Genomic DNA, 24,986 nt, shown 5'->3' with positions numbered 1-24,986 from the left:
TGTATGTTTGTGCACCTTTACTCCACACCAACACAGAAGTGCCACCTTCGCTCACTGTCTCACCTCCTGGCAGGGCCTGGCACCAGCCCGACGCTCAGGGAACATGTGAGGAATGAATTCATAAACACTCTGGATGCCAAGAACCCAGCATATTTCTCCATCTACCCTTCTTCTGCCGGCCTTCACACTTGACAGTGGACTTGACAGTGCTGGTCACAACTTACCGAAGGCTGCACCGAGTGTAAGGGGGAGAGGAACGGAACTGGTTCTTAACCTTCAGTCACCATTGCAAGCAGAGCCATGGAGTCAGGCAGATGCAGAGCCCACAAAGTGACTCTGATCTTGTACTCAGTTTGCTTATCCGTAAAATGCAGACAAAACCTCCCACAAAAGTACCATGAGGACTCAAGTACCCTCGCTTCCAAACACACGGGCTCAGTAACTCTGCCTTCCATTGCTTCTTCCCCTGGGAAGCACACTGCTCCTACGTGCTCCCAAGGACACAAGCTCCTGTCCTGGGTGGGATGAGGTCACCCCTTTCTACCAGGAGGGGAGGAGCAGTACAGGCACCCCAACAACCCGAGAGGACTCGAGTTGGTCCCTCTCCTGGAGTACAGGCCACCCTTAAAAGGAAGTCAAATGCCTCTTGACCCAGGGCTGCCTGGGTTCTGGGAAGAGCAGGAGCAAAGCCTCACGAGTCCCAGGACCATGGCCTTTCATCACAGAGCAGGCTGCAGGCTGTGCCATCTCCAGCAGCAAGCGCTCCGTCCACCCACTCCCCAGGCAGCAGTGGGAACAGCACATGCAGGTGGATGGATTAAACTGGAGTCACCGAGGGGCAGAGCCCGACCCTCTTCGGAGTGGCCATGCCTGGCCACCAAGAAGGCTTCTTCAGGAGTGGGCACAGCCTGAGGTACGCTGGGGACGGCTCCTCAGGGGGAAGGCAAGAGGCAGGAGACTGGTTGAGCTCAGGACTCCTGGAAGGGACAAGGCACTGAGGAGAAGCCTGGGTCCATAGGGACAGCACCCGTGGCTGAGGTCTGCAAGGCGCTTTCCAGGGCTGCCAGGTAAGGTTCAGCCACCTCTGCTTCCTCCGGCAGAACGATGTGTGAGCACTGGGACGCCCTCCCCAGAGGTAGAGCATGTGTCTGACCTGATCTAGGCAAGGCCAGAGACGTTCGGACAGAGGAAGGGAAGTACCTCCCTGCGTCCCCACAAACACTGGGCTCCCCAGCACTCACCACCAGTTAGTGGGGACAGCAGGCGCAGAGCCAGAGAGGACTTCTGACCTCTGGTTTACCAGTCCCACCACAGGCCAGCAAGATGCCCCGTCAGGCTGGAGCCCGGCTGTGGGAGACACCCGTCACCCTCACCACGCCTAGCTCCTGTGCTGGGTGGGGGGGGGGGTCCCCTGTTCACGCAGGCACTCCTGGAGCACCGCAGAGCAAGTTCTCCAAGTATCATTATTTACTGGGTGAATATTTTATGAATGAATAAAGAATGTGTGAGCTAGGAGCATAGAGAAATATGAATTTAAGAAAAAAGGTCAATAATGAGGATGCCTGAAGCCCAAGACTAATTTGTGATCATTTGTGAGACTGCCAACATCATTCAGCCTTCGACCGATGCGAACAATCCAGCTAAGAACAAGTTTAACGATTTATATTTTGTAACAACCGGTTTCATGTCAGTGTCATAAGATGACCAGATTTATGTCCTCTGGGATCTCAGACCACATCAAAACATCTGGACAATGACAGGTGGAGAGCAGACAGCTTCCTTCACGATTTGGAGAACAGCACAGGGCCCAGGCAGCTGTGGGTGGTGGAGACCCCAGGGGCTGCACGTGCGCCCTACAAAGGAGCCAGTCCTATGCCAGGCGCCAGACCCTGGGCTTGCCTCCGCGGTCCACATGCGGGAGCACAGGAGCCCCCATACAGCAAGTCCTCTGCAGGGGCCTAGACAAGGAGACCTCCAGGGGGGATGCCCCCAAGTCACTGGGCCTCAAGCTTCCGGCTATCAGCCCCAGTGGTCCTGCACTAGGGGCCACAGGGCCTGACCCTGCACTCACAGGCATCATTAACAATAAGCACATTAAATGGCAACACTCTGAAGCAATCTCGGAGTGGATTAGCACAGAAATGAATAAAGTGGTGTATTCATGCAACAAAATATAAATAGCAGTCGAAAGGAGAGAACTAGATTTATATTTATCTCCAAAGCATAATGCTGATTTAAAGTTATAAAAAGACATATTTTAAAAAAGACATATGTGATATAGAACCGCTTGTCATAAAAAACTCTGAAAATAATGTTTGGTTGTAGATATAAATACAGTAAAAGTAGCAAAACATGGTATGAATGATTCCATCGCCTCCCAGACCGCAAACCCCCCGAGGAGGGGGAGGAAGATGGTGAGACAGGAAGGAGGGCCGAGCTAGTCTTCCCCGTGTTTTTTCCAACATCGCTTTCTCCCCAACGCTTTCTTATGAAAAATGTCAAAGACAATGTTGAAAGAATTCTTCCGGGAACACCCTCGATGCCCCTTGCAAGAGTCCGCACCATTAACACTGTACTCTGCGGCCTATCATCTGGCCTCTCCACTTCCCACCCCTCGTCTGTCATTCACCTTAGTCCTCAGGCATTCCAGGGGCCACCGAGATCACACAGTCCTCCCAACGCCCCAGCGGCATAGCTGCACTTAGAGATCAACATTTGTGCAGTTTTCCTTTGCATGTAAAACTGACTTACAACAAAATGCACAAATCAAGTGCACATGTGAATTTTCACAAATGCAAACACACGTGCAGCCCACACGCACATATCAGGTTGTACCCCAAGACCTTACCTGGAAAACCCCCATGCCACTTCCTGTTCAAACCCCAACCCAAGCACTCCAGAGGCAGAGCTTTCCAACAGTAGACTAGTTTGCTCCTTCTGGGACTTCAGGTGAATGGAGTCCCACGGTACCTGCTTTTCCCAGGGAGGCCCCCTTCACTCAGGGTTCCATTCCTGGAAGTCACCCTACTGATGTATTAGGAATGTGCTAGGTTTGGGTGCTGAGTATCATTCCATTTGCAGGAAAAATGCCACCCTGTGTTTATCCGCTCTCCCGTAATGGACATCTGGGCTCTATTTTTTGGCTATGAGCATTCTTGTGTAGGTCTTCTTGTGAACAAACACTTAAACTTTTTCTGAATAAATTACCGGAGTTGGAACTGCTGGGCACCGAGTAGGTGGTATGTTTAGTTTTGTAAGAAACCGCAGACCCTCTTCAAAGCGGCCGCACGTGTTCACATTCCCGCCAAGGCATGCGAGTTCCGGCTACTGGACCTTCACACCCACACTCGAAACTGGAGGGTCTCTTACTTCAATCGTTCTGGTGAGTGTGGAGTGAGTATACATTTCCCCCATTGACTCTGTTAATGTTAGCTATTTTTTAACATTTTATTTCCTTAAAATAAGGGAAAGACACAGACAATACAGAGAAGGGAAGGAGGGAGAAAGACAGGAAGAGACACAGAGAGATCCAGGGCAAATAAAAGCTAACAAAGTGCTTTATGTCTGGGATACATGTGCCTGGTTTCTAAAGTGTTTTCTCCACGTGGGAAGTATTTTGCAACTAAAAATAAAAATTGTATTCCACCTCCATCTTATCCCAACGATAATTCCATCTATACAGGCATGCCCCCAACATCCAAGCCGGGCTTAGAGACACAGAGGTGGATCTGGGGAGAGACCAGGCAGACAGGGGGTGCCTGGGGAAGGGGTCCCCAGAGCAGAAGAGCATCTTCCCAAAGTCAGGGAACTCTACCCGCCTCAGGACATGCCCACATGGCCTGGCCTCACTCCTGGTCAGCCCTCACTTCCAACTCAGATCCTGCGAGGCCCGGCCCATGGCTGACTCTGTGCCAGGGCCTGGCAGAGCCACCTTTTTGCCCTCTGGGGAATGGGCTTGGGTGGCGCTGCCCCTCTCCCAGAAGTCTGAGCCATGCCTGCCTGTTTGTGGAATTCCTTCAAGGGACTTCCTACTGATACTGACAGAGGCTCCACAATCAAGACCAACACTTCCCAGATAACAGCTTTAAGAACTGAAAAGTGAAGTCTTGTCCAGGTGCCTCAGGGTCCTGGGGCGGGGGAGGGGGGACCGGCGCCCTGGCTTCCTTAGATGGATGCCACTCAGCTTCACTCTGACTTCACACTTGCCTCCAAGTTGAAGCCACTTCAGAATCTTTCACGGAACCTGAATCACGACCAGGGTTCCTGTGAGGGGGAGCCAAGCCTGCCCTCCCTCTGGGATCTCAGAGGGAGGCTCATCCCAGCGTCCCCCAGGCAGGAGGTGGGGACACTCACCGCTGGTACTCGCCGGCATGCAGGATAAGCTCCTCGTTGCCGCGGGCACGGACGGTCAGCTCATGCTCCGTGGAGTTGAAGACATCCAGGAGTAGGTGGCACTGCCGGCTGCTGCACAGAGGACAAGAGAAAGCTGAGGGTCGTCTGGAAGCCAAACGAGAGCAGCTTAGATGTTTTCTCCTCCCAAAAGACCTCCCACTGCTTGAGGATGTCAGAGGTGCAATTTATCACAATGGCACATGCCCCAGACATAAGGATCATATGCACTCACTCTGAGCTAACTGAACTCTGCAAAATGGGTTTGGGCAGCAGATCCTCCCTGGTCCTGGTGACACATCCATCCAGCCCGGCGTGCCCCTGACAAACCAAGTGGCCCTGGGAAGGTAACCAGAGTTCTCCAAGCCTCGTGTATGTGAGGACTAGAAACCCGATCCAGAAGTAAGACCACCAGGGGGAAAGCACGCGGCACACGGTGCCGATCACCAAACACTGCGTCCGAGTCATGACCCCAGCAGCAGGTGCCTGCTGCCTTCTGCAGGTATGGAACAAGGTGCTGGGCACTGGCACGTGGAGAACCATATCCCAGGTATGTGTGCGCACCTGCTGTGAGCCTTACACAGACTACACCTTCCTTCTCTTACGAGCTGTGAAGATACTGCAGGTTTACTCACTCCCACCCTCCCGAAACCTCCACCCCATCATACATCTCTGGTCCAGAAGGTAAACACTAACATACTCAAGCTCCCAGTGCCCCCTGCCACAGGGAGGTCCCCAAAACAAAGTTCTAGCCAATAAGGATAGGCTTCTGGAGGCTTTTTATCCCAAGAAGACCTGTCCCCGAGGGAAGAAGGCATTCACCCCTCAGGCTCCCCATTTCCTCCCTGCCCACCCTGCCCCGAGATGAACAGGATGCCAAGCAGCTCAGCACCCATTTGGAGGCACAGAGGCTATGGATCCGAATGGGGCCAGGAGGGGTCTGGGACGCCGTGACGTCTTCAGTAGCTGAAGTGGCCCCTCAGAGCCTCTGGCCCTCTGGACTCATCAACTACACATGCAGAACAAACCCCAACCACACACACATTGTCCGTGCTAATCCCCATTTGGTAGACTCCTGTTACAGTTGGAAGGTTGCCTAAAGCTCAGCCAGTGTCTTAAATACCGCGTACCCCAGCGGGCACAAGGCAAGGAATCAGTAAGTGTGTGCTGATCTGGATGGGACAGCTGTACCCATGACCAGAGCAGACAGAGAAGTCAGCAACGGACGCAGAAGCCATTCTGGAGCGGGGCGAGTACTTTCTCACAGGGAAAAGAAAGACTCAGAAAAGCATCTGTGCACTGGGTCTCCTTCAGCTTACTGTGTCTTCAGAACATGACCCTCCCAAGGGCATCTCAATTCTCAAATTTACTTCTCAAGGCTTTGCCGGTAGCAAAGGAAGGGAGGAGGGCAAACAGCCCCGTGTGCTGGGGCTGTCGGCTCTTCATTTCATCTCGACGCCCTCGAGGCTGTCCTCCCCAGACCCGCGCACAGGTAAAGAAAGTGATGCTCAGCACATGGCCACAGCGCCAGTAAGGTGACCGACACCGCAGACACAGAACTCAAAATCCTGTGCTTTTCGTGTAGATGGAAACAAATATCCCAAACCTTGCTGTCTGCTCTTTCCAGGGAAGGGAACTGAGGCGGAGAAGCGAGCAGTGCCCTGGCAGTGCACACGCACACACGAGCACACGCCCATCATCACCATCAGAGGCCACGGGGCATCTGTAAACGCCGATTATTCAAGACGTGAACACATAACCCACGTGCAGGGGAGGAAGGTAGGGCAGCAGCTCTCTTGTTTCTGCTGTTCATTGCTGTGAGGTGTTGCATCACACATCCTCAGAAAAGCCGGCTCACGCTGGTTGATTCTAGGTTCCTTGGGTGGGAGTGTTTCCCCCAGAGGTTCAGCACTTGGAAAATATTCATTAGCTCTGACAGCTGCATACAAGAGGCCTCTTCACTCGGCTCACAGAAAAATGAGCTTTCAAGAATGAAGATCTATTCTGCCTTTGTCATAACTTCATGAAATCTTTAATCACAGCAAAATCTTTCATTGGGAATGGGAATTCGTAAAACATTTATCAGAGGAAGAAAACTGAAGTGATTTTTAAAAGCAGGGAAGAAAAGACTCAAATATATGTTGTTTTCACTCACAGAATGTAGCAGCTAGAAAACTGCACGGGAATGAGCAACAGAACATCACACTTTTTTGTCCTCTATTTTTTCTGACTCACTGAGTGTGGGGGCCTCCTCATCCAGTGTTTCTGCTCCTCCTAATTGTTGGCATCACAATGTACTGGAAGATCTCTGCTTTCTATCCATCGCTCATAAATTAATTCCCTTTCCTAAACTCCAAAAGGAGCATTTTGTACCCACCATAATGTCCTTTACTCTGTGTATCTTTCTGCATCACTTTGGATGATCTTCTTAACTTTTATACTCCATCTGAGCTTACAGTTACTTTTAATTCTAGCTTACTGTTTTGTCTTTTTTTTTTTTTTTCCTGGTTCCATCCTTCTGAAGTATAGGGAAACCCAGGAAAGCTTCCTGGAAGAACTAGATTGGAGCAAGTCTTAGAAGGACAGGCCCACCTGCCTGGGAAGGGGACGATGATGTCCAGGCAAAGAGAGTGGTGCATGTGAACCCACCTCAATCGAGTATGTGTGCATGGTCTCCTCTGTTGAGAATTAGGAACTGTGTTAGTTCCTCTAACAAATACAACATCTACTGAGTACCTGCTTTGTGCCAGGTACTGTTCCAGGCCCTGGGAATATGGAAGGGAACAAGAAAAATGGATCGTCACTTTCATGGAAATCACACTCTTGTGACAAGAGAAGCCTGGGAAAGATGAGGTGAGTTTACAAAATAAAATGTTTAGTCACTTTGTAAAGTGAGGAAAAATACATTCTAAAGGTTGTTAAATAGCAGGTAAAGACACATCCATACAGCTAATAACATTCTTATATATCAACTAAAAGCAGTTATAAAAGAATTTTTTAATAAAGTATATTTATAATAGCAATGCATTTAGGAATAAATCTTTTTAAAAATGTTTGCAGAATGTTTACGGAGAATAGTTTTAAAGTTTTTGGTAATGGTATTAATGACAATGAATAAACACAGAAATGTATTATGCTCAAGGATGGGAAGACAATATGTTTAAATAAGTCACCTCTTTTGAAATGTCTATAAAGTCAATGAAACTCAATACCAAATCCCAACAGTTTCAGTCAAAAAGTCAACACACTGATTCTAAAATTTATATGTAAGACCAAAGGGCCAAGAACATACAGAACAATGGTCAGGAAGATGTTTGGAAAGGACTTGGCCAACCAGATATCAAGTGCTGTTATAAAACTGTAGTAATGAAGGCACTGCTGGGGGCAAGGATATAAAAATACATGGAAAAAAACAGCCTAAAAACAGATCCATGAATATAAGGCAACTAGATATATGACTGAAGTAGCAGTACTGGTTAATGAGAAGATTCAGTAAATAGTGCTGGTACACATGGTTAGGCAGACACACAGAGAAATGATATCCCTACCCCACACCAAAACAAAAATAAATTTCAAATAGATTGAATACCTAAATGTTAAATTTCAAATAGAGCATATAACTAAATGTCTAAATCCTTTAGAAGAAAATATAGGTAAATCTAAATCCAAACATATCAAGAATTACATTAAATATAAATGGCCTAAACATTATAATAGAGACTGTCAGAAAAGACTAAGAAAACAAGATTGAACCATATGTTACCTAGAATAATCCACTTTAAATATAATGATATAGATAGGCTAAAAGTACAAGAACAGAAAAAATATGCCAAACAAATTATAAAAAAAACCATTATATTATTATATTATATTAGTATTAGATATTAGTATTATATTAGTATTAGATACTTCAGGGTATACTTTCAGAGCAGGGAAAATAAGCAGAAATAAAGAGGTAAGTCATATAATAATAAAAGCATTAATTCACCAAGAATACATAATAATTCTTTTTTTTTTTTTTAAAGATTTTTTTATTTATTTGAGAGAGAGAGAATGAGAGACAGAGAGCACGAGAGGGAAGAGGGTCAGAGGGAGAAGCAGACTCCCCGCAGAGCAGGGAGCCCGATGCGGGACTCGATCCCGGGACTCCAGGATCATGACCTGAGCCGAAGGCAGTCGCTTAACCAACTGAGCCACCCAGGCGCCCAATACATAATAATTCTTAACATAAATCCACCTAGCCTGTTACAGAAGCTTCAAAAATACATGAAGAAAAAACTGAGAGAACTGAAAGGAGAAATGCACACAATCACAGAGTTGAAGACTTCACTCCTCTCTTAGCAATTTGACATAGCAAGTAGACACAAAGCAGCAAGGATATAGAAGAAACAACCCCATCAACCACCTGGATCTGACTGACACTGAGAGAACACTCCATCCAAGAGCAACAGAACACACATACTTCTCAAGCATTCAGCAACATTCACCAGGAAATAGACCATATTCTAGGCCATGAAAAAAAATTCCTAATGAAAACTATGTTCACAAAAGCACTATACAAAGGTATTTATAGCAGCTCTACTCATAATCACAAAAAGCTAGGAGCAATCCAAAATGTCCTTCAGCTAGTGAGAGAATTCACAAACTAGGGTACACCTATACAGTGGAAATCTCCTCAGCAATAACAAAAAAAAAAAAATCAAACTATTGATATATTCAACAATATGGGATAGATCTCAAAATCAATGAGGTCAATGAAAAACCTCACTTTCAAACGTTTATATATAGCATGATTCCATTTATATAACATTCTGGGAAAGTCAAGACCGAGATGGAGAACAGATCAGTGGTCACCTGTTGAGGGGTGGGGCAGGGTAAGATTATAAGGGGTAGTACAAGGAACAAATTTTTCGGGGGGTGATAGAACTGTTTTTTATCCTGATTGTGGTAAATACATAAATCTGCAAATGACTTAGAACTCATAAAACTGTACACCAGAAAGCCAATTTTATTGTATGTCAATTTAAATTTTTTTAATTGATGCAATTAAAAAATTAACATCATGATGAGTCTGATGGGCCTTAGTGCATAAAATTTGTTGTGAATACAAGTTTTGTAGCTTGAAGGCTGTAACGTCTTAAGCAAGTCATTTAATTTCTCTGAGCCTCAGTTTCCCCAAGGGTGACAAGAATGTCTTTATCATAAATTATGAGGGGGCCCTAATGGAAAAATAGGTGAAAGTGCCTTGTTAAACTACAAGGAGGAAAAAAACTCAAGCAGAGTATTACACAGACATGAGAGGTGGTGCTTTTATTAGCTTGGTAGCTGTCAGTGGTGCAGCAAAGGGAAAGCACACAACCCTGCCAACAGAGCAATCCCAGCTAATTATTCAATATTGACTCAGCTCAAAGTGAGCCTGAGAAACTCCCAAGCCAAGGTCTGAGTCTATCTAAAAACCGTCATGCCTCAACCAGAAAGTAAGTGGGGCTCTTGCTCTCCTCAACCCCTCAGAATCTGGTCAATATCTCTGGGGCTGCCCAGGCTCCAAACGTTAACGCTCAGTCATCCCAAGGAGTGCAGTCAAGTGAGAAAACACAAAACCAAAATATGCAGGGATGGCCACATACACTGGTGGCCAAATTCGTGTGGTCTTTTATCAAAATTCTACAAGCCTTATTTTCTCAATCTTCTTTTCAGAAAAAAAAAAAAGTCCCCAGTTTGAGTATGGCATGAAGTATCTCTGATTTTAACTTTTCAGTTAGTAAGTTCTTAAATACTGTTTTAAAAACTTCCCTATAAGAGAAGCAATTTGGGATGGTCATAATTACAAAGACACAGAATAATAAATGTCACCAAGACTGTGCAGAAACTGGAACCCTCAAATACAAATGCAAAATGACGCAGCCACTTTGCATAACAGTCTGGCAGTTCCCTAAATGATTAAATATAGAGTTACTGTATGATCCAATAATTCCACTCCTAGGTACACCCAGGAGAAATAAAAACAATGTCCACACAAAAACTTGTACATAAATATTCAAAACAGTATTATTCCTAATGGCCCCAAAATGGAATCAACCCAAATGTCCATCACCTAATGAATGCACCAAAAAATGGAGTATATCCACATAATGGAATATTATTCAGCCCTAAAAACGAACGGTATGATGATACTTCACTATGGATGAACCTTGAAAACATTATACTAAGAGAAAGAAAATAGTCACATACTGTGTAATTCCAGTTCTATAAAATATTTAGACCAGACAAATCTGCAGAGACAGAGAAGAGATTTGCAGTTGTCTGGGATGGGTGATTAGGAGCCACTGGTAATAGGTACGGGGCTTCTTTTGGGAGGATGGAAAGTTCTAAATTTAGACTGTGGTGATGACTGAACAACTCTGAATCTACTAAAAACACTAAATTACAGTTTAAGTGGGGGGACTGTATGGTATGTAAATGATGTTTCAATAAAGATGCTTAAGTAGAAAGCAACCATCTGAGAGGCTGAGCGCTCCAAGAAACATGCTCACGGCTCGGTCACAGCACTGTTTCATCTTCCAACAGACCAGCACCACACCATAGCAGCTGTGAAGACCCCACCACTCAGTGTCCGTTCCATCGCCTAACCTGTACTCATAAGGCCCCATGGGTAAGAGACAGGAGCAAGGAAGAGTGTGAGACAGCCTCGGGTGACTGTCACCAGGTATGTGAGCTGGGCACGTCAAGACACCTGTGCCTCACAAAGATAACGCATAATGATGAGCACGTCCAATGTGGCTCTTCATTTTCTGGGAATGATGACAAGCTGAATTCAAAGAGGATTGCTTATAGAAAAGTACTTGCAAATAACTACCTGAAATCACTTCATGCGTCACCATTTGAGATTCACTTTACGATGATTAAACAAACGAGGAAAACTTTAAAAAATGCAAAATGCAAGAATTCTAAACATAAGGTTGCAAAGAAACTTTGGCCAACTGTGCTTTTATAGCATCTACCTTTACTCATATGTTCAATCCCTAAATCAAACATGACGTAGGCACTTTTTTTTAGAAAAAGATTTTTTTTATTTATTTGAGAGAGAGCACATGAGCAAGGGGAGAGAGGGGGGGAGAAGCAGACTCCCTGCAGAGCAGGGAGCCCAACACCGAGCTCCATCTCAGGACCCCAAGATCATGACCGGAGCAGAAGGCAGATGCTCAACTGACTGAGCCACCCAGGCGCCCCGTGACATAGGCACTATTAACTGAAGTTTATAAATGAGACTTCTAAAATATATTAGTGTATATTATTTGTTAAATAGAAAAACTTTAACTGTCTTTAGTATAAGTATAGTGTTATAAAATGAACATCAATATGCAACATTTAATGATATAATCATCTATGATAAAATATGGATCACTTAAAACCATTGATTTGAATAATAGTTTACGTATCAGTAAGACATAAAAGTACCCTCAAGATACACCTGTGAGCAGAAACAGAAAACTGGGAGGAAGTCCCTGGGAGGTGGTGCACCCAGAACCAGAGAGTGTGAACTACGGAGTCAGCGTCAGTCTCGATGTTACATCCAGCTGCTCTGGCCCACGACAGGCTCGGTCCCACCTCCTGGCCTCTACAGGTCTATAGTATGTTAGTAGCTGGAAAGACAATGGAAGGTGTGCTCATCATTTCAGAGGACGCAAGCCAACAGCTGTTGGGGGCGAGGGGTGGATGAAGCTCCCTCTAACCTGACGTGCTAACTACTGATGGCCATGGCACCTGGAGGCACGGGGGCTGTGCGTGGCCGGCAACACCAGCCAGACAGGTTCTTCAAGAAGCAAGGCAGCCCTGGGGCGCCTGGGTGGCTCAGTTGGTTAAGCGACTGCCTTCGGCTCAGGTCATGATCCTCGAGTCCCGGGATCGAGTCCCGCATCAGGCTCCCTGCTCAGCGGGGAATCTGCTTCTCCCTCTGACCCTCTTCCCTCTCGTGCTCTCTATCTCTCATTCTCTCTCTCTCTCAAATAAATAAAGAAAATCTTTAAAAAAAAAAAAAAAAAAGAAGCAAGGCAGCCCTCCTCATGTCCCCCGGGCACTCCGCACAGCACTCCACACAGCCCGGCCTCGGGGACTGCTGGGGAGGTGGCGCAGAGGCAGTGGCGGGCTGCCCTGTCTCATGGCCCGCACACATGGGTTCACTGGCTGGACCACCCCTCTGCATCTCCCACGAGGCAACAAGGCGAGTCCTCCACCCTGGGCTTGACCATCCTCCTGGAGGATCTGAGATGGGAAGCAACCACCAAGAGCAGTGTCTGAACGATACAAGCCCCCCCAGAGGAAGGAGGGCCACCCCTGCTGCAGACGTATCAGGGCTCTCCTGGGCATGGACACCAGAGCGAAGCCCAGGACACACATTCTCTGAAGGCCTTTATTTGGGAACCAGTCCTCTCATGGCCTACTACATCTCGTTGACATTAAATACCTTGCTATTACCTGTAAGTTGAAAAAAAAATTGCCAAGTTCATTAAATATTACAAAGGAGTCTTAATTTGGCACTTAAAGTAATTCTTTTCAATATTTTCTACATTTCCCAACTGCAGACCTATTTTATATCCTACTGGGGAAGGTGAGATGTGGGCTGCACAGGATCACCCTGTACATTTTTTGCAACTTCCTGTGAACCTATAGCTATTTCAAAATAAATTGAAAAAACACGGATATGGGGTCTGAATCAGCCCAACAGAATTCCAAACATCATTTCATCTTCTGTCATCTCAGGAGAGGAGGAGGAAAGAGTCTTTTGCTCCCTAGGTGTAACTGGTAATAAAGCCTCATGTGCGAAAGATGAAGCTGCTCTCTGGGGCTGGCTGGGTAGGTGGGGCCAAGCCAGGCTAAGACACGCCCCCATCAGCAGTGGCTGAGATCCACACCAGCGCCCCACCACGCCTCTGCGTGTGCCCTCCTCTGGCTATCGCTTCCCATCACAGGGGATGATACAACTCTCCTGTCCCCACACCCCAAAAAGCTCCTGTCGTACCTCCTGTAACCATCCTCAAAGTTCACACCATGCACTGTTCACATCCCCACTGTGATATTTATTTAACAATTCCATTGAGTACTGACTGCTTATTTTATTGGCTGGTGCTACCGAGACAGCGGTGAGTCCAGGAGCGCTCGCCTTCAGGGAACTGGCGGTAGGGTGGGGAACAGGCAGACAGACCACTCACTTAGTTGAGGGGAGGGACATCCCAAGGAAGCCCATAGGGCCTGCTGCAGCAAGGTTGTTATGTGTTCAAGTGACCGACTCATCCCTTCATCCCTAGAATCTGGCACAGAGTTGGAACATGCACGTGCACACACAAGCAAGAAAATGCCAACCAACCCTTTGCAATGATCTACCTCCTGTCAGGCACTACATTAGTACTTGAGAGACATTTTTAAAACCTTACCACAGCTCTGCAAGATCAATGTTATCTCTGTCTCAAGCTAAAGCAATAGAAATGATTTGCTCAAGACCACAGTGCAAATAAGCAGTAGAATCAAAATTTGAAATCAGATACAGGTACATTTCCTTCTGAATCCTGGTGCTTGTTAAAATTCTAAATTCTTGTTAACTTAAGACCAACTTAATAAATAAATGTAGCAACTTGAAAAAGATCTACCATGATAAAACCCAACATTAAGATTGCCTTTATTATGGGTCTATGAGCACATGTTCCCCACAGAGTTGAGCTGTCTTACCCCATGGGGGGAAATGGAATTTTTCTAAATGGCCAGGGATAAGTGCTGTGATGTGTCAAGTGGTATGATTTCTATTAATAATGTAATAATGATTACACCTTACGCCCTGCTCAGAGGAGAGTATTTTTCACATAGCTCCGAGCAGCAATGTATGAGATTGGATCATTTATTTTAACAGGCTAGAAAGAAATTGCTCCTCAGGCAAGAAGGCTGGGCACTGAGACAGGGGCGGCATGGCCCGATCCATTTCAATCTGGTCCCTGCCAACATACCAGCCAGCTTTGTGAAACTCAAAGTAATTGATCTCCTAAATAAAAGTTAGCTGAGACCTATGTACACCCGTGAGGGAGAAGCAGGGAGAAGAGCCATGAACTTCCACCCCCATCTACACTGTGCTTTGGTGTCAAGAACGCACCTGCCTCCTCTATGTCATAACCTACTTCTACCATCAGCCCAGTGAGGAGGGCAGGGCCACGGGGAGAGCTCCAGTCAGGGGCAGGAAGGCAGACCTGGGAGAGCCAACCGCCTCCAAAGATGGGCGGGGGGGCAGGGGGGGGCGGGTAAGGGGCCGAATGAAGAACTGCGCACTCCCAGTTCAGAGGACAGCTGACAGAAAGCATGGGTTTTGGTGCCAAGAAGACCCTAATGCACACCATATCATCTCTGCTCATGGACGTGCGGCTCAGTCTACGGCCACGTCTCCAAAGAGCAATGCCCGCTTCAAAGGGTTCTCTGGAGTTTAATGGGACACTGAGTCCAAGAGACCCAGGACACTCCCTAGAATACAGCAGGCCCTGAATAAATAGGATTTCCCTTCCCCCTTTCTCTCCCAAAACACTAACATTTGAAAATTACCAGTGAGAAGAACTGCATATATTATCAATATTCATGAGAGAAGCAGATACACAAACAATCCCAAGGAGCAAAACAACTTAATATCCATTTGTATTTTGGTTTTAAAGTAGAGTAGGCTCTATTTATGCCAGTAACAGTTATCTTTTGATGTCTATATGGCTTCTTTTTGCACCGGAATCAGCCTGAATCTCCACCCAGGCTCCATGTACAGTGGGTCATCCAACTGTCTGTGCTGCAGAGGCCTTGTAGCCATGATACACGGATGCCAGTCTGTCGCCAGCAAGCTGTGAGGATGCGGAGTACATCACATACCCTCTCTGGACCTCATTTATAATGCAAATGTGTTGAAATAAGCCATCTCTGGGGATGCTTGACTCTAAAATGACATGATGCTAACAGAAAAATCTTCATCTCTGAGCAAGATGAAAAATAACGAATTCACAATACACTGTGTCACATCAAATTCAATAAAGTGCAAAAACTGAGTGTCCAAATTAAATGCATGATAATTCTGCTATATTCTAGGCCATGCAATTCATATGGGTCTCTAAGGAAAATAGAGCTTAAATAATTTTTTTAAGTCATGCCTTTTACACAAGAGACACCTGAATAAATGTACTCTTGGTATTTTACATCTTCAGATCTTCCTCCAGTTACGACGGGGGTTACATCCTGATAAACCCATCCTAGATTGAAAATACCATAAATTGAAATGCATTCAATACACTAATCTACCAAGCATCACAGCTGAGCCTGGCCTACCTTAAATGTGTTCAGAACATTGACATTAGTCTACAGTTGGGCAAAAACATCTAACAATGCCTATTTTATAATATCTCATGCAATTTCTTGAATACTGTGCTGGAAGTGACAAACAGAAGGGCCGTGTGTGTGCAGAACAGCTCTCAGCCTGCCAGTTGCTGACCCGCGTAACTGCTGGCTGACTGCCAGCCCCCCACCACTGCCCAGCATAACAAGCAAGTATCTGCATATCACTGGCCCAGGAAAACATCCAAATTCCAAGTTCCAAGAATGGTTTCTACTGAGTTCTGATCACTTTCACACCATCTTAAGGTTGAAAAATCGTAAGTCAAGCCATCGTTAAGTCAAGGACCTCCTATGCTCGTTCAATCATTCCTTAAGTATCATATGGCCCTACCATGGGCCATAGGTGCCAAGCCTTGAGGCACCAGGGCTAATAACCAGGCTCTGGACTGCACAGAGCTCAAACTCTAGCCAAGGAAACAGAGCAACAGTTAACAACACTCCTCCATTCTTCCCAGGGAATGGGTGGTAAAACCCTACTCATTCTTCAACATTTAGGACACTTTTTTTCATTTCCTATGCCACCTTCCCAGCCTTCTCCAGTAAAAAAAAAAAAAAAATCAGGTGTTCTCTCCAATTATATATACATATATACATTTGCTACAATCGTGTAACCCTTACCTCCATCAAGATATATAAGGTTTCATCAGCTCAAAAGACGCTCTTCCTTCTAGGGTGACCACCTGTTTGGGTTTGCTCAGCACTGAGGGCTCTCCCAGGGCAAGGGCATTTCAGAGCTAAAACCTGGGAGGTCCCACATGCACAGGGACAGTCAGCAACCTGATCCCTGCGAGTCAATTCCTGCCCTGCCCCACCTCAACCTACAGCCCACCGTGGTTCAGACTTTTTCTCCTGTTCTTCTAGAAACTGGTATAAATGAAGTCATACAGTAATCAGCATCACGATTTTGAGCTTATTCGGTGTTGCGGCACATCCCTGTAGTTCATTTTATTTGAGGGATATTCCTCTGCACGGATATACCGCATATTGTTTATCCATTCCCTGCTGATGGGCATTTCACTAGTTTCCAGTTTGGGGTTATTACAAAGAAAGCGGTTGTGAAAATTCTTGCAGGAATCTTTCCGTGAATACAAATGTTTATGTCTCTTGAGTAAACATCTGCGAGGTCATTGGGCAGGTAGATGTCACACTCGGCGAGTAACAGCCTCACGGTGTGTGTTCCATGTTACACTCCTGCAATTTTTGAAGGCTCCTGCTATTTCATGTTCTTACCAGCATTTGATCTTGTCAGTCCTAAGTTTGGCAGCACGAGAGGGTAGACAGTGGCATCTAATTGTGGTTTTATTTTGCACTTCCCTAATGATGAATGATGCCGAGTACTTTCAGGTGAGTGTGGGCCATTGGTACACCCTCCTTTGCGAATATCTGTTCAAATCTTCTGCCCATTTTTTGATTGTCTCTTAGTGTTTATTTTTAAAGACTTCACTATATATGTCAGATATAAGACTTCTGTTGCACACATATGTAACACACATTTTCTCCCAGCATGCAGCCTGCCTTTTGATGAGGTGAAGTTTTTGATTTTGTTAAAATCCATTTTATCGACTTTCTGATTTACGGTTAGTAGTTTCTGATCCCATCTGAGAAATCTTTGCACCAAAGTTACAAAGATACTTTGTTACTTTATCTTTGAAAAGGTTTATAAAGTTTTTTCACTTAGGTCTAGAATCTATCTCAAGTGAGTTTTTGTGTGTGATGTGATCTATGGGTGAGCTATTTTTTCCCCCACGTAGGCACCCAGTTTTTGTGTGTGATGTGATCTATGGGTGAGCTATGTTTTCCCCCACGTAGGCACCCAGTTTTTGTGTGTGATGTGATCTATGGGTGAGCTATTTTTTCCCCCACGTATGTACCCAGTTTTTGTGTGTGATGTGATCTATGGGTGAGCTATGTTTCCCCCACGTATGTACCCAGTTTTTGTGTGTGATGTGATCTATGGGTGAGCTATGTTTTCCCCCACGTAGGTACCCAGTTTTTGTGTGTGATGTGATCTATGGGTGAGCTATGTTTTCCCCCACGTAGGCACCCAGTTTTTGTGTGTGATGTGATCTATGGGTGAGCTATGTTTCCCCCACGTATGTACCCAGTTCTTCCAGCACTATTTGTTGAAAAACGTTTTCATTCCACATAAAGTTCTTTTCATACCTTCTTAAAAATAAATTGATCAGGAGCACCTGGGTGGCAATTAAGTGTCTGACTCTTGCTGTTCACTCAGGTCCTGATCTCAGGGTCATGAGATTGAGGCCCACGTTCAACATGGAATCTGCTTAAATTTCTCCTTCTCCCTCTGCCCCTCCCCTCTGTGCTCTATCTCTCTCAAATAAATAAATCTTTAAACAAAATCATTTGATCATATATGAGAAAGTCTATTTCTAGACTATTATGATCCATCAATCCCTTTGCCTATCTTTCTAACAATAGCACTCGTTTAATTACTGTAACTTTATATTAAGTCTTAAAATCATACCCTACACCCTCCAACTTTTTTTGTCAAGACATGTGTCTAGTCCATTGGCAACAGCCTGTTCCATTTTGAAATAATTTCTAAAACAACTTCTCAATTGCACTCAAAAAAAAAAAAAAGTCCTGCTGAGATTTTCATTGGAATTGCACTGAATTTACAATCCAGTGTGGGAAAACTGGTATACCTCAACAAGCAAGGTATACTATACCTCTCCAATTTTTCAAGTGCTAATTTCCCTGGCCTGTGCTTTGTCATTTTCAGGGTAGAGATCATATGTAAAAAGATTTACCCTTAAGTGTTATATGATTTTTATTACAATACAAATATTTTCAAAATTTCATTTTCAAATTAATTGCTAGTATATAAAACTATAATTGATTTCTGAATATAATATGGTATCATCCTACAATCTTACTAACTTGACTTATTAGTTCTAATAATCTCTTGGCATGGTAGATCTCATGGTAGATATTTATGTACATGATCACATGTATCATGAAAACACACAAAGAATAACTATAGTTCATTTCCAATTTTTATAGCTTTCATTCTTTTCTCATCTCATTGCTCTGATTAGGTAGAACTGGCAGAAAAGTAATGAATATCCTGGCAAGAGCAAACATACTCACCTTGACTGATCCTGAGCTTAGAGAAAAAGTGCTCAGCCTTTCATAATTAAGCACAATGTTAACTATATAATTTTAGGGGTTTGTAGATGCCCTACACCAGGTTGCAGAAGTTCTCCAAGCCTTGTTTACAGTTTCTATCATACATGTTGAATTTTGTCAGATGATTTTTTTTCCCATCAACTGACATCTTATTTTTTTTTAAAGATTTTATTTATTTATTTGTCAGAGAGAGAGAGAGAGAGAGAGAGAAAGAGCACAAGCAGGAGGAGTGGCAGGCAGAGGGAGAAGCAGGCTCCCCGCTGAGCAGGGAGCCCAACGCGGGACTCGATCCCAGGATCCTGGGATCATGACCTGAGCCAAAGGCAGCTGCTTAACCAACTGAGCCACCCAGGCGTCCCTGACATCTTACTTTGGCCTTTATTCTGTTACTTCATGCACTGATTTTTCAATGTAAAACAATCTTGTGTTGCTGGATAAAACCCGAATTGTCCATATTGTGTTCCGTTTTTTATATTGCTGGAGCTGATTTATTAATATTTGGTTCTGAATTTCTTCAATTATGCATACTGGTCATAACATTTACTTTCTCACAATGTCTCTCCCTGGATTTGGCATCAGGGTGAAGGCAGTGTCATAAAATGAGAACTGGAAGTATTCCCTCCCTTGTCTACTTCTGGAAGAATTTTTGTAGAAGTGGTATTATTTCTTTCTTAAAAGCTTGATGTATTTCATAGTGAAGCCGTCTGAGCCTCACGTTAGCTGTAATTAAGATTTTAAACTCTAAATGATATGTGACTATCTCAGGGACTCTATTTCATCTCGTGTCAATTTTAGTTAATTTTTGTCTTTCAACACATTTTTCATTTGTAAAATTTATTGGAATATGATTTATCATAAAATACTTTTTATTATTCTTTTAGTGTGTACAGGATCTGTAGCGATTCATTCACAGTATTAGTAATTGTGCTTTCTCTTTTTAATTCTGATTGTCCTGGCTATGGTTTATTAATTTATTAATCTTTCCAAAGAATCAACTTTTGGTTGCATTGACTTTACATATTATTTTTTCATTTTCTATTTCAATGATCACTACTCTTTACTATTTTTTGAACCATTCAACTTTTCTAACATAAGCATTTAGCATCCTATAAATATCAGCTGGAATTATTTACTACAACTGTGCATGTTTCCTATATTTGTACTAGTTTCCTGTCTGCTTGTTCTATCAAATACCAAGATACATGTGTTAAAATACTCAACTATAATTGTGGCATTTTCCATTTCTCCCTGAGATGTCAGTTTTATTTTGAAGTTATGTTTTTAGGTATATTTGAGTTTAGGCTTCCTATGTATTCTTGATGATTTGACCCTTCTATCAATATAAATTATCCTATCTCTTTTTCTCCTCAAAGTCTATTTGTTTGATATTAATATACCCAAACCAACTTTCTTATGATTACTGTTTGAATGGCATATATTCCCCCCATCTTTGTGCTTTTCAACTGTACATAACTGTTTCTGGTAGAAAACATGTTAATTGACTCTAGTTTTTTTTTTTTTTTTTTAATACAGTCTGACAACTTCCACTTTTAAATACAGTCTTTAGTCCATTTACATTTAATGTAACTCTTGGTACACTGGATTTAAGTCTACCACGTTGCTATCTGTTTCCTATTTGATTGTATGTTCCTAGTTCTTTACTCCTTTCTTGCCACCTCTTCCCTGCTTTTCAGTTTAAGTATTTTTTAGTAACCCATTTTTGCGCTTCTGGCTTACTATCCATACTTTATGTGGTTGCTAAAGGGTTTACAATTTGCATCTTTAACTTATGATATGGTTGAAGCTAGAATGTGGTAACACATAACATGTAAGAACTACCACTTCTCCTCTACTCCATTTCCCTTCCATTTCTCTGTGCTATTTCTTATTGCATATTTCACTTCTATATATGATATGCACTATAAAATTACATGCTCTTATTTTTTCTTTAAATAGTCAATAGTCTTTTAAAGAAATTAAGCAAGGGGAAGAATCTCTGATATTTATTCACTTGCTATTTCTATTTTTGGGATTCAACATTCCTTAATATAGACCCATGTTTCCATTCGGTATTATTCCTGCCTGATGAGCTTTTATCAGGCTGATGAAACACAAGGACTATGCTCTATCCATCTCTTACCCCACTGAGTCCTTTATATAGCATGTGAAACATTGCAGGTATTGATTTTAAGAATAAATGAAACATTGAAGGTGCTGGTTTAAAGGTTTACAGTCTGGTAAGTACTGTATTAGAAGTATAGAAACCCAAAGAAGGGCCAACCCACTGTATATAGTCATATTCGGGAAAATTTTACAAAAATGGTGACACAGATCGTCAATGCCAACAAAGATTTTCCAAAAGGTTAAGTAAATGAATGATAGTTTAAGAAGAGTTTTAGAAAAAGATGTATGCAAAGGCACATTGCAGGAAACTGTCTTGACATACCCAGTGAGAATCTCCACTTGATGTGCGGAGAACTGGGGAGCAAATGGAACTGGGGGCTCAAGAGAAAGGTCTAGGTCAAATCGTTATGTACCCTGAATATCACAGTAGGGACCTCGAAGTTTATCTCCGAAGTACTGGGAAAGTCTTTAAGCCAGACAGTGACATGGGAACATCTGTATTTACAGGATAATGCAGGAGCAAAACTGGAGGTAGGGGGAACCACACAGGCAACTACTCCTAGAGTCCCAAGGAAAAGGAACCAAGATGTGCAGTGAAATGTAGAGGGTGATTAGGAGACATTTCAGAGGCTCAATCCACAGGATCTGGGGAGCATTAGGCTTAGCAGGGATGGAAAGGGAGGATTAGAAGAAATCCAATCTCCATCCCAAGAGCAGGAAGAAGACCATGCAAGCCAACAGAAAAGAGAGCAGGGTCAATGGGTGGGGAATCCGGGAGCCAAGCAGCACTTGTGCTAACCAACGACTCTTCCAAGTGTGTGTTTGTTCCATTCCACATGGTAGCATTTTTCTCATCTTAAATTGTCATTTAGAGCAGCAGGGGCCGTGACGTGCAAACCGGATATCAAAAGGGGGGAACAAACGCAACTCAGGGACAACCTGTGCTGCTTCCAAGAACTATTTATAAGAGCAGTGGCAGCAGGCGATGCAGGGATGAGAAGGAAACACGGCAGGTACATCATGGAGCAGCCCGAATGCACAGGAAGGGCCTAAAACACGGGAACAGCGAACAGCGTCTGGCAGCAGTCCTGGCCACGGCTCCCCCAGGGCCAAGCGCTTTGATGGTTTATACAACAAACTCAAAACAGAGGCGAGCCTTGGCAAGAAAGACTATTACTCCACGGACTGAAAAAGTGACAGATGATGAAATGTGACGCTAAAAAGCCCAAGCTAAGCCACTAATTCTTGTGAAGCCATTCTCTGATGGCCGGGAAGAAAAATAGTCTTTCCTATAAACTAAAACTACACTTATTATTTGGGGCTGTATCACTTTAAAGGGAGTTTTATATCAGCATTAACATGGGTAGCACCAACCGTCTATTTTACACTGTGGAGTACAGAATCCTTTGGTGGAGAGGAGGGGGATGCCGCATGTGATGCTCTTTCCCCAGTTCGAGGCCACAGAGGTGCTCGTCGCCACTGCCACCTTAACTCTACTAAGAATAAACACTATCCCACTGCACCCTGCACCCATAGGTAAGACGCAACGGACATGAAGATAGTCAAGTACTCAGTGCTAATCAGCACTTGTTTCCCACAGGCGCCTGGCTGCTGGGGCAGGGGTCTGAGCGGCAGAGGGTCTCCAGTGGGCAGGAACACCGCCCACCACGTTCAGACCCCACCACTCCCAGCTCACCCTAGGTCAAAGTTTCAGATGGGAAATGGTCATTCTCCCACCTTAGAGAAAAATACCTCTAGGACCTCTCGCCACTTCTGGGTTTGAAGTAGACACACTGACTTCTCTCCCCCTGATGGAAGACGAGACCTGGAGAAGTAACTAGGAGGGAAAATTTCTGTCCAAGAAGGGCTCCCTGGGCAGAAACAGGCCAGTGCTCCAGACAGCTGGGGGCTCCATGAACAGAGGTGCCTAGAAGCTGGACAGCCTGGAGGGGCACACAGTTTTACTGGCATGCCAGCAGAGACACAGAAAAAGACGTAGGACTCCCCCAGGAGTGCCCAGACATGGGGCTAGCGGCTGAACCCCCTACCAACAGGAGAGCTGAACCAGACTGAAGCCAGGACCAGGCTCAGGGCAATGCGTGGAAAACGCGTCCTATACGATGATGACCACAAACAAGCATGCTGCAATGTTAACATCACTGTTATGCCACCTGAGAAGGTGTAAAGCCCATCCACTCACAACTAACTGAAAAAAGCATTTCTGTATAATGCCTGTTTTTCTGATGCAGAACCTAAGTCCCAGGGAGGCTAAGCAACTTGGCACAGTGGTTTGGATTTGACTAGAGGTGGGACAAAGAGGAACACGGAAGTCAGAATTCCAAACGCCGTGCTGTGGGACTCTAGAAAAAGGCCATGACAGAGCAGAGATCTGTTTACCTGGTTGCCGGCAGAGTACTGACTCGGGTGAAGAATACAGATGGCTCGGCTTCCACGTGCAGCCCCAGGGAGAGGTTCCTATAGTATCCTTCAACGTGGCCCGGACCTCCAGAGTATTTGAAATTCAGGATAGCTTCCAGGGTCTAAAATGATGAAAAAATGATAAGTTAACAATCCCGAAGTTGAACAGCATTCTTCCAGAAGGCAGGCCTCACTTAGGAAAGGCTGAAGAGAACCCCAACTGGGCAACTCCAATACCTGGCACCTGCACCATCTTTCCTATCATGCCCTCTGCGTCTGCACTAACAATTCCCAGCCTAGACATGCAAATGGAAAAAGGCTCCAAAATCCTTCTGTGGCTCATAGAGCATTTTAGAGAGGAAAACACATTTCCATCAGCATCACTTAAACACAGAGATGAGGGGGTGGCGGGGGCGGGGGGATGACCCTTCTCTCAGGGAGGTAGCATATGGCTCCCAGGCCGGCGGTCTTAGTAAAGCTGACGAGCTACAAACTCATGACACTTCCTTGAACCCATCAAGAGATGAGGTCCCAGGGCAACCGTGGGGCCAGAAGACCAAGGGGGTACGAGGTCCTTCTAGAAGGTAAGGTAGGGACGCCTGTCAGCAAACGTAGAGCCAGCCACCACACAGGCCAGTGGGAAGGCATTAGCTCAAGGTCAATGAACTGCTAAAGGCTGAGGAAGGGCTCTAATAACAGGGAAGACCCCCTGGGAACCCAGACAAGAAGGAAGGCCCCACCCACTCCCGGCTCTTCACCATGGACCTCCCTGGGGATACACACAAAGGACTTGGCCAGGGTGCAGGACAGCAGAGGGGGCCTTCCACGGTAGCACCGGCATGGAGGAAGGGGGTCAGCAACCACTGAAGGAAGGGTACAAAACCAAAACCCCAGCCCCAACCCCACCCTCCCCTCTCATCCCCATCCAGACCCCTCTTTCTCCTCTGAAGCAAGCTGGAGGAGTGGCACCCAATGCCAAGGGCACAAAGGCAGGGACAAATATCCATTCCCGTGGGGGGGGGGGGTGGGGGTGGCGGCACGGCGGGGCAGAAGCTAGTTCTGAGCCAGAATCCCGTACCAGTGCGGTTAGAGGTCCCCCACCACCGAGCCGGGCTGGAAACCCACTCATCCACAATGCCCACCAGATACTAGGCAGAGATGGGCTGCTAGGTGAGGGAGGAGCAGGGAGTCCAAGGGAGCCCAACACAGAAGACCCAGGTGCACAGTGTGGGATAAGGACACAGCAGAGAAGTCCCACCTGCTCCTGCCACCGGCACCAGTGGGGGAGGAACAAAGGTGTGGAAAGACCCCACGCGTGCTGCCGGCGTGCAGGGAGGGCTGAGGATGGAGGATGACTGCTCTGGGAGAAACGCCTGGCACCTCGGTCCCCTCCCCCTCCCCTGCTCGTACAAGACACCACCAGGCGAGTTTGGAGCCTGTGGGGCACCCAAGTAACCGTGGCAACAAGAAATCTCAAACCCAGCTCAACCCCTCACTAG

The 24,986-nt window shown here is 45.2% G+C and overlaps 1 protein-coding gene across 4 annotated transcripts in view; it reads right to left on the bottom strand.

Annotated features, from left to right (window-relative positions):
• The window catches only part of TRAPPC9 (trafficking protein particle complex subunit 9), a 541,110-nt gene that overhangs the window by 180,595 nt on the left and 335,529 nt on the right, over nt 1–24,986 (bottom strand). For 3 of the 4 annotated variants that reach the window (XM_088022741.1, XM_088022743.1, XM_088022744.1), the window contains 2 exons: nt 23,467–23,609; nt 4,354–4,464 (listed from right to left, as the gene is read on the bottom strand). In XM_088022741.1, coding sequence (XP_087878867.1) covers nt 4,354–4,464; nt 23,467–23,609 — 254 coding nt within the window. The remainder of the gene's footprint in view (nt 1–4,353; nt 4,465–23,466; nt 23,610–24,986) is intronic. The other variant, XM_088022742.1, reaches the window with a different exon arrangement.

This window comes from Eumetopias jubatus, unplaced genomic scaffold (assembly GCF_037043125.1).
Source record: "Eumetopias jubatus isolate StellerSeaLion01/CBP00866 unplaced genomic scaffold, mEumJub1_p1.0 scaffold_4, whole genome shotgun sequence".
Taxonomy (NCBI): Eukaryota; Metazoa; Chordata; class Mammalia; order Carnivora; family Otariidae; genus Eumetopias; species Eumetopias jubatus.
Note: the sequence above shows the minus strand (reverse complement) of the source record. Positions and strands in the feature narration are given on the sequence as shown.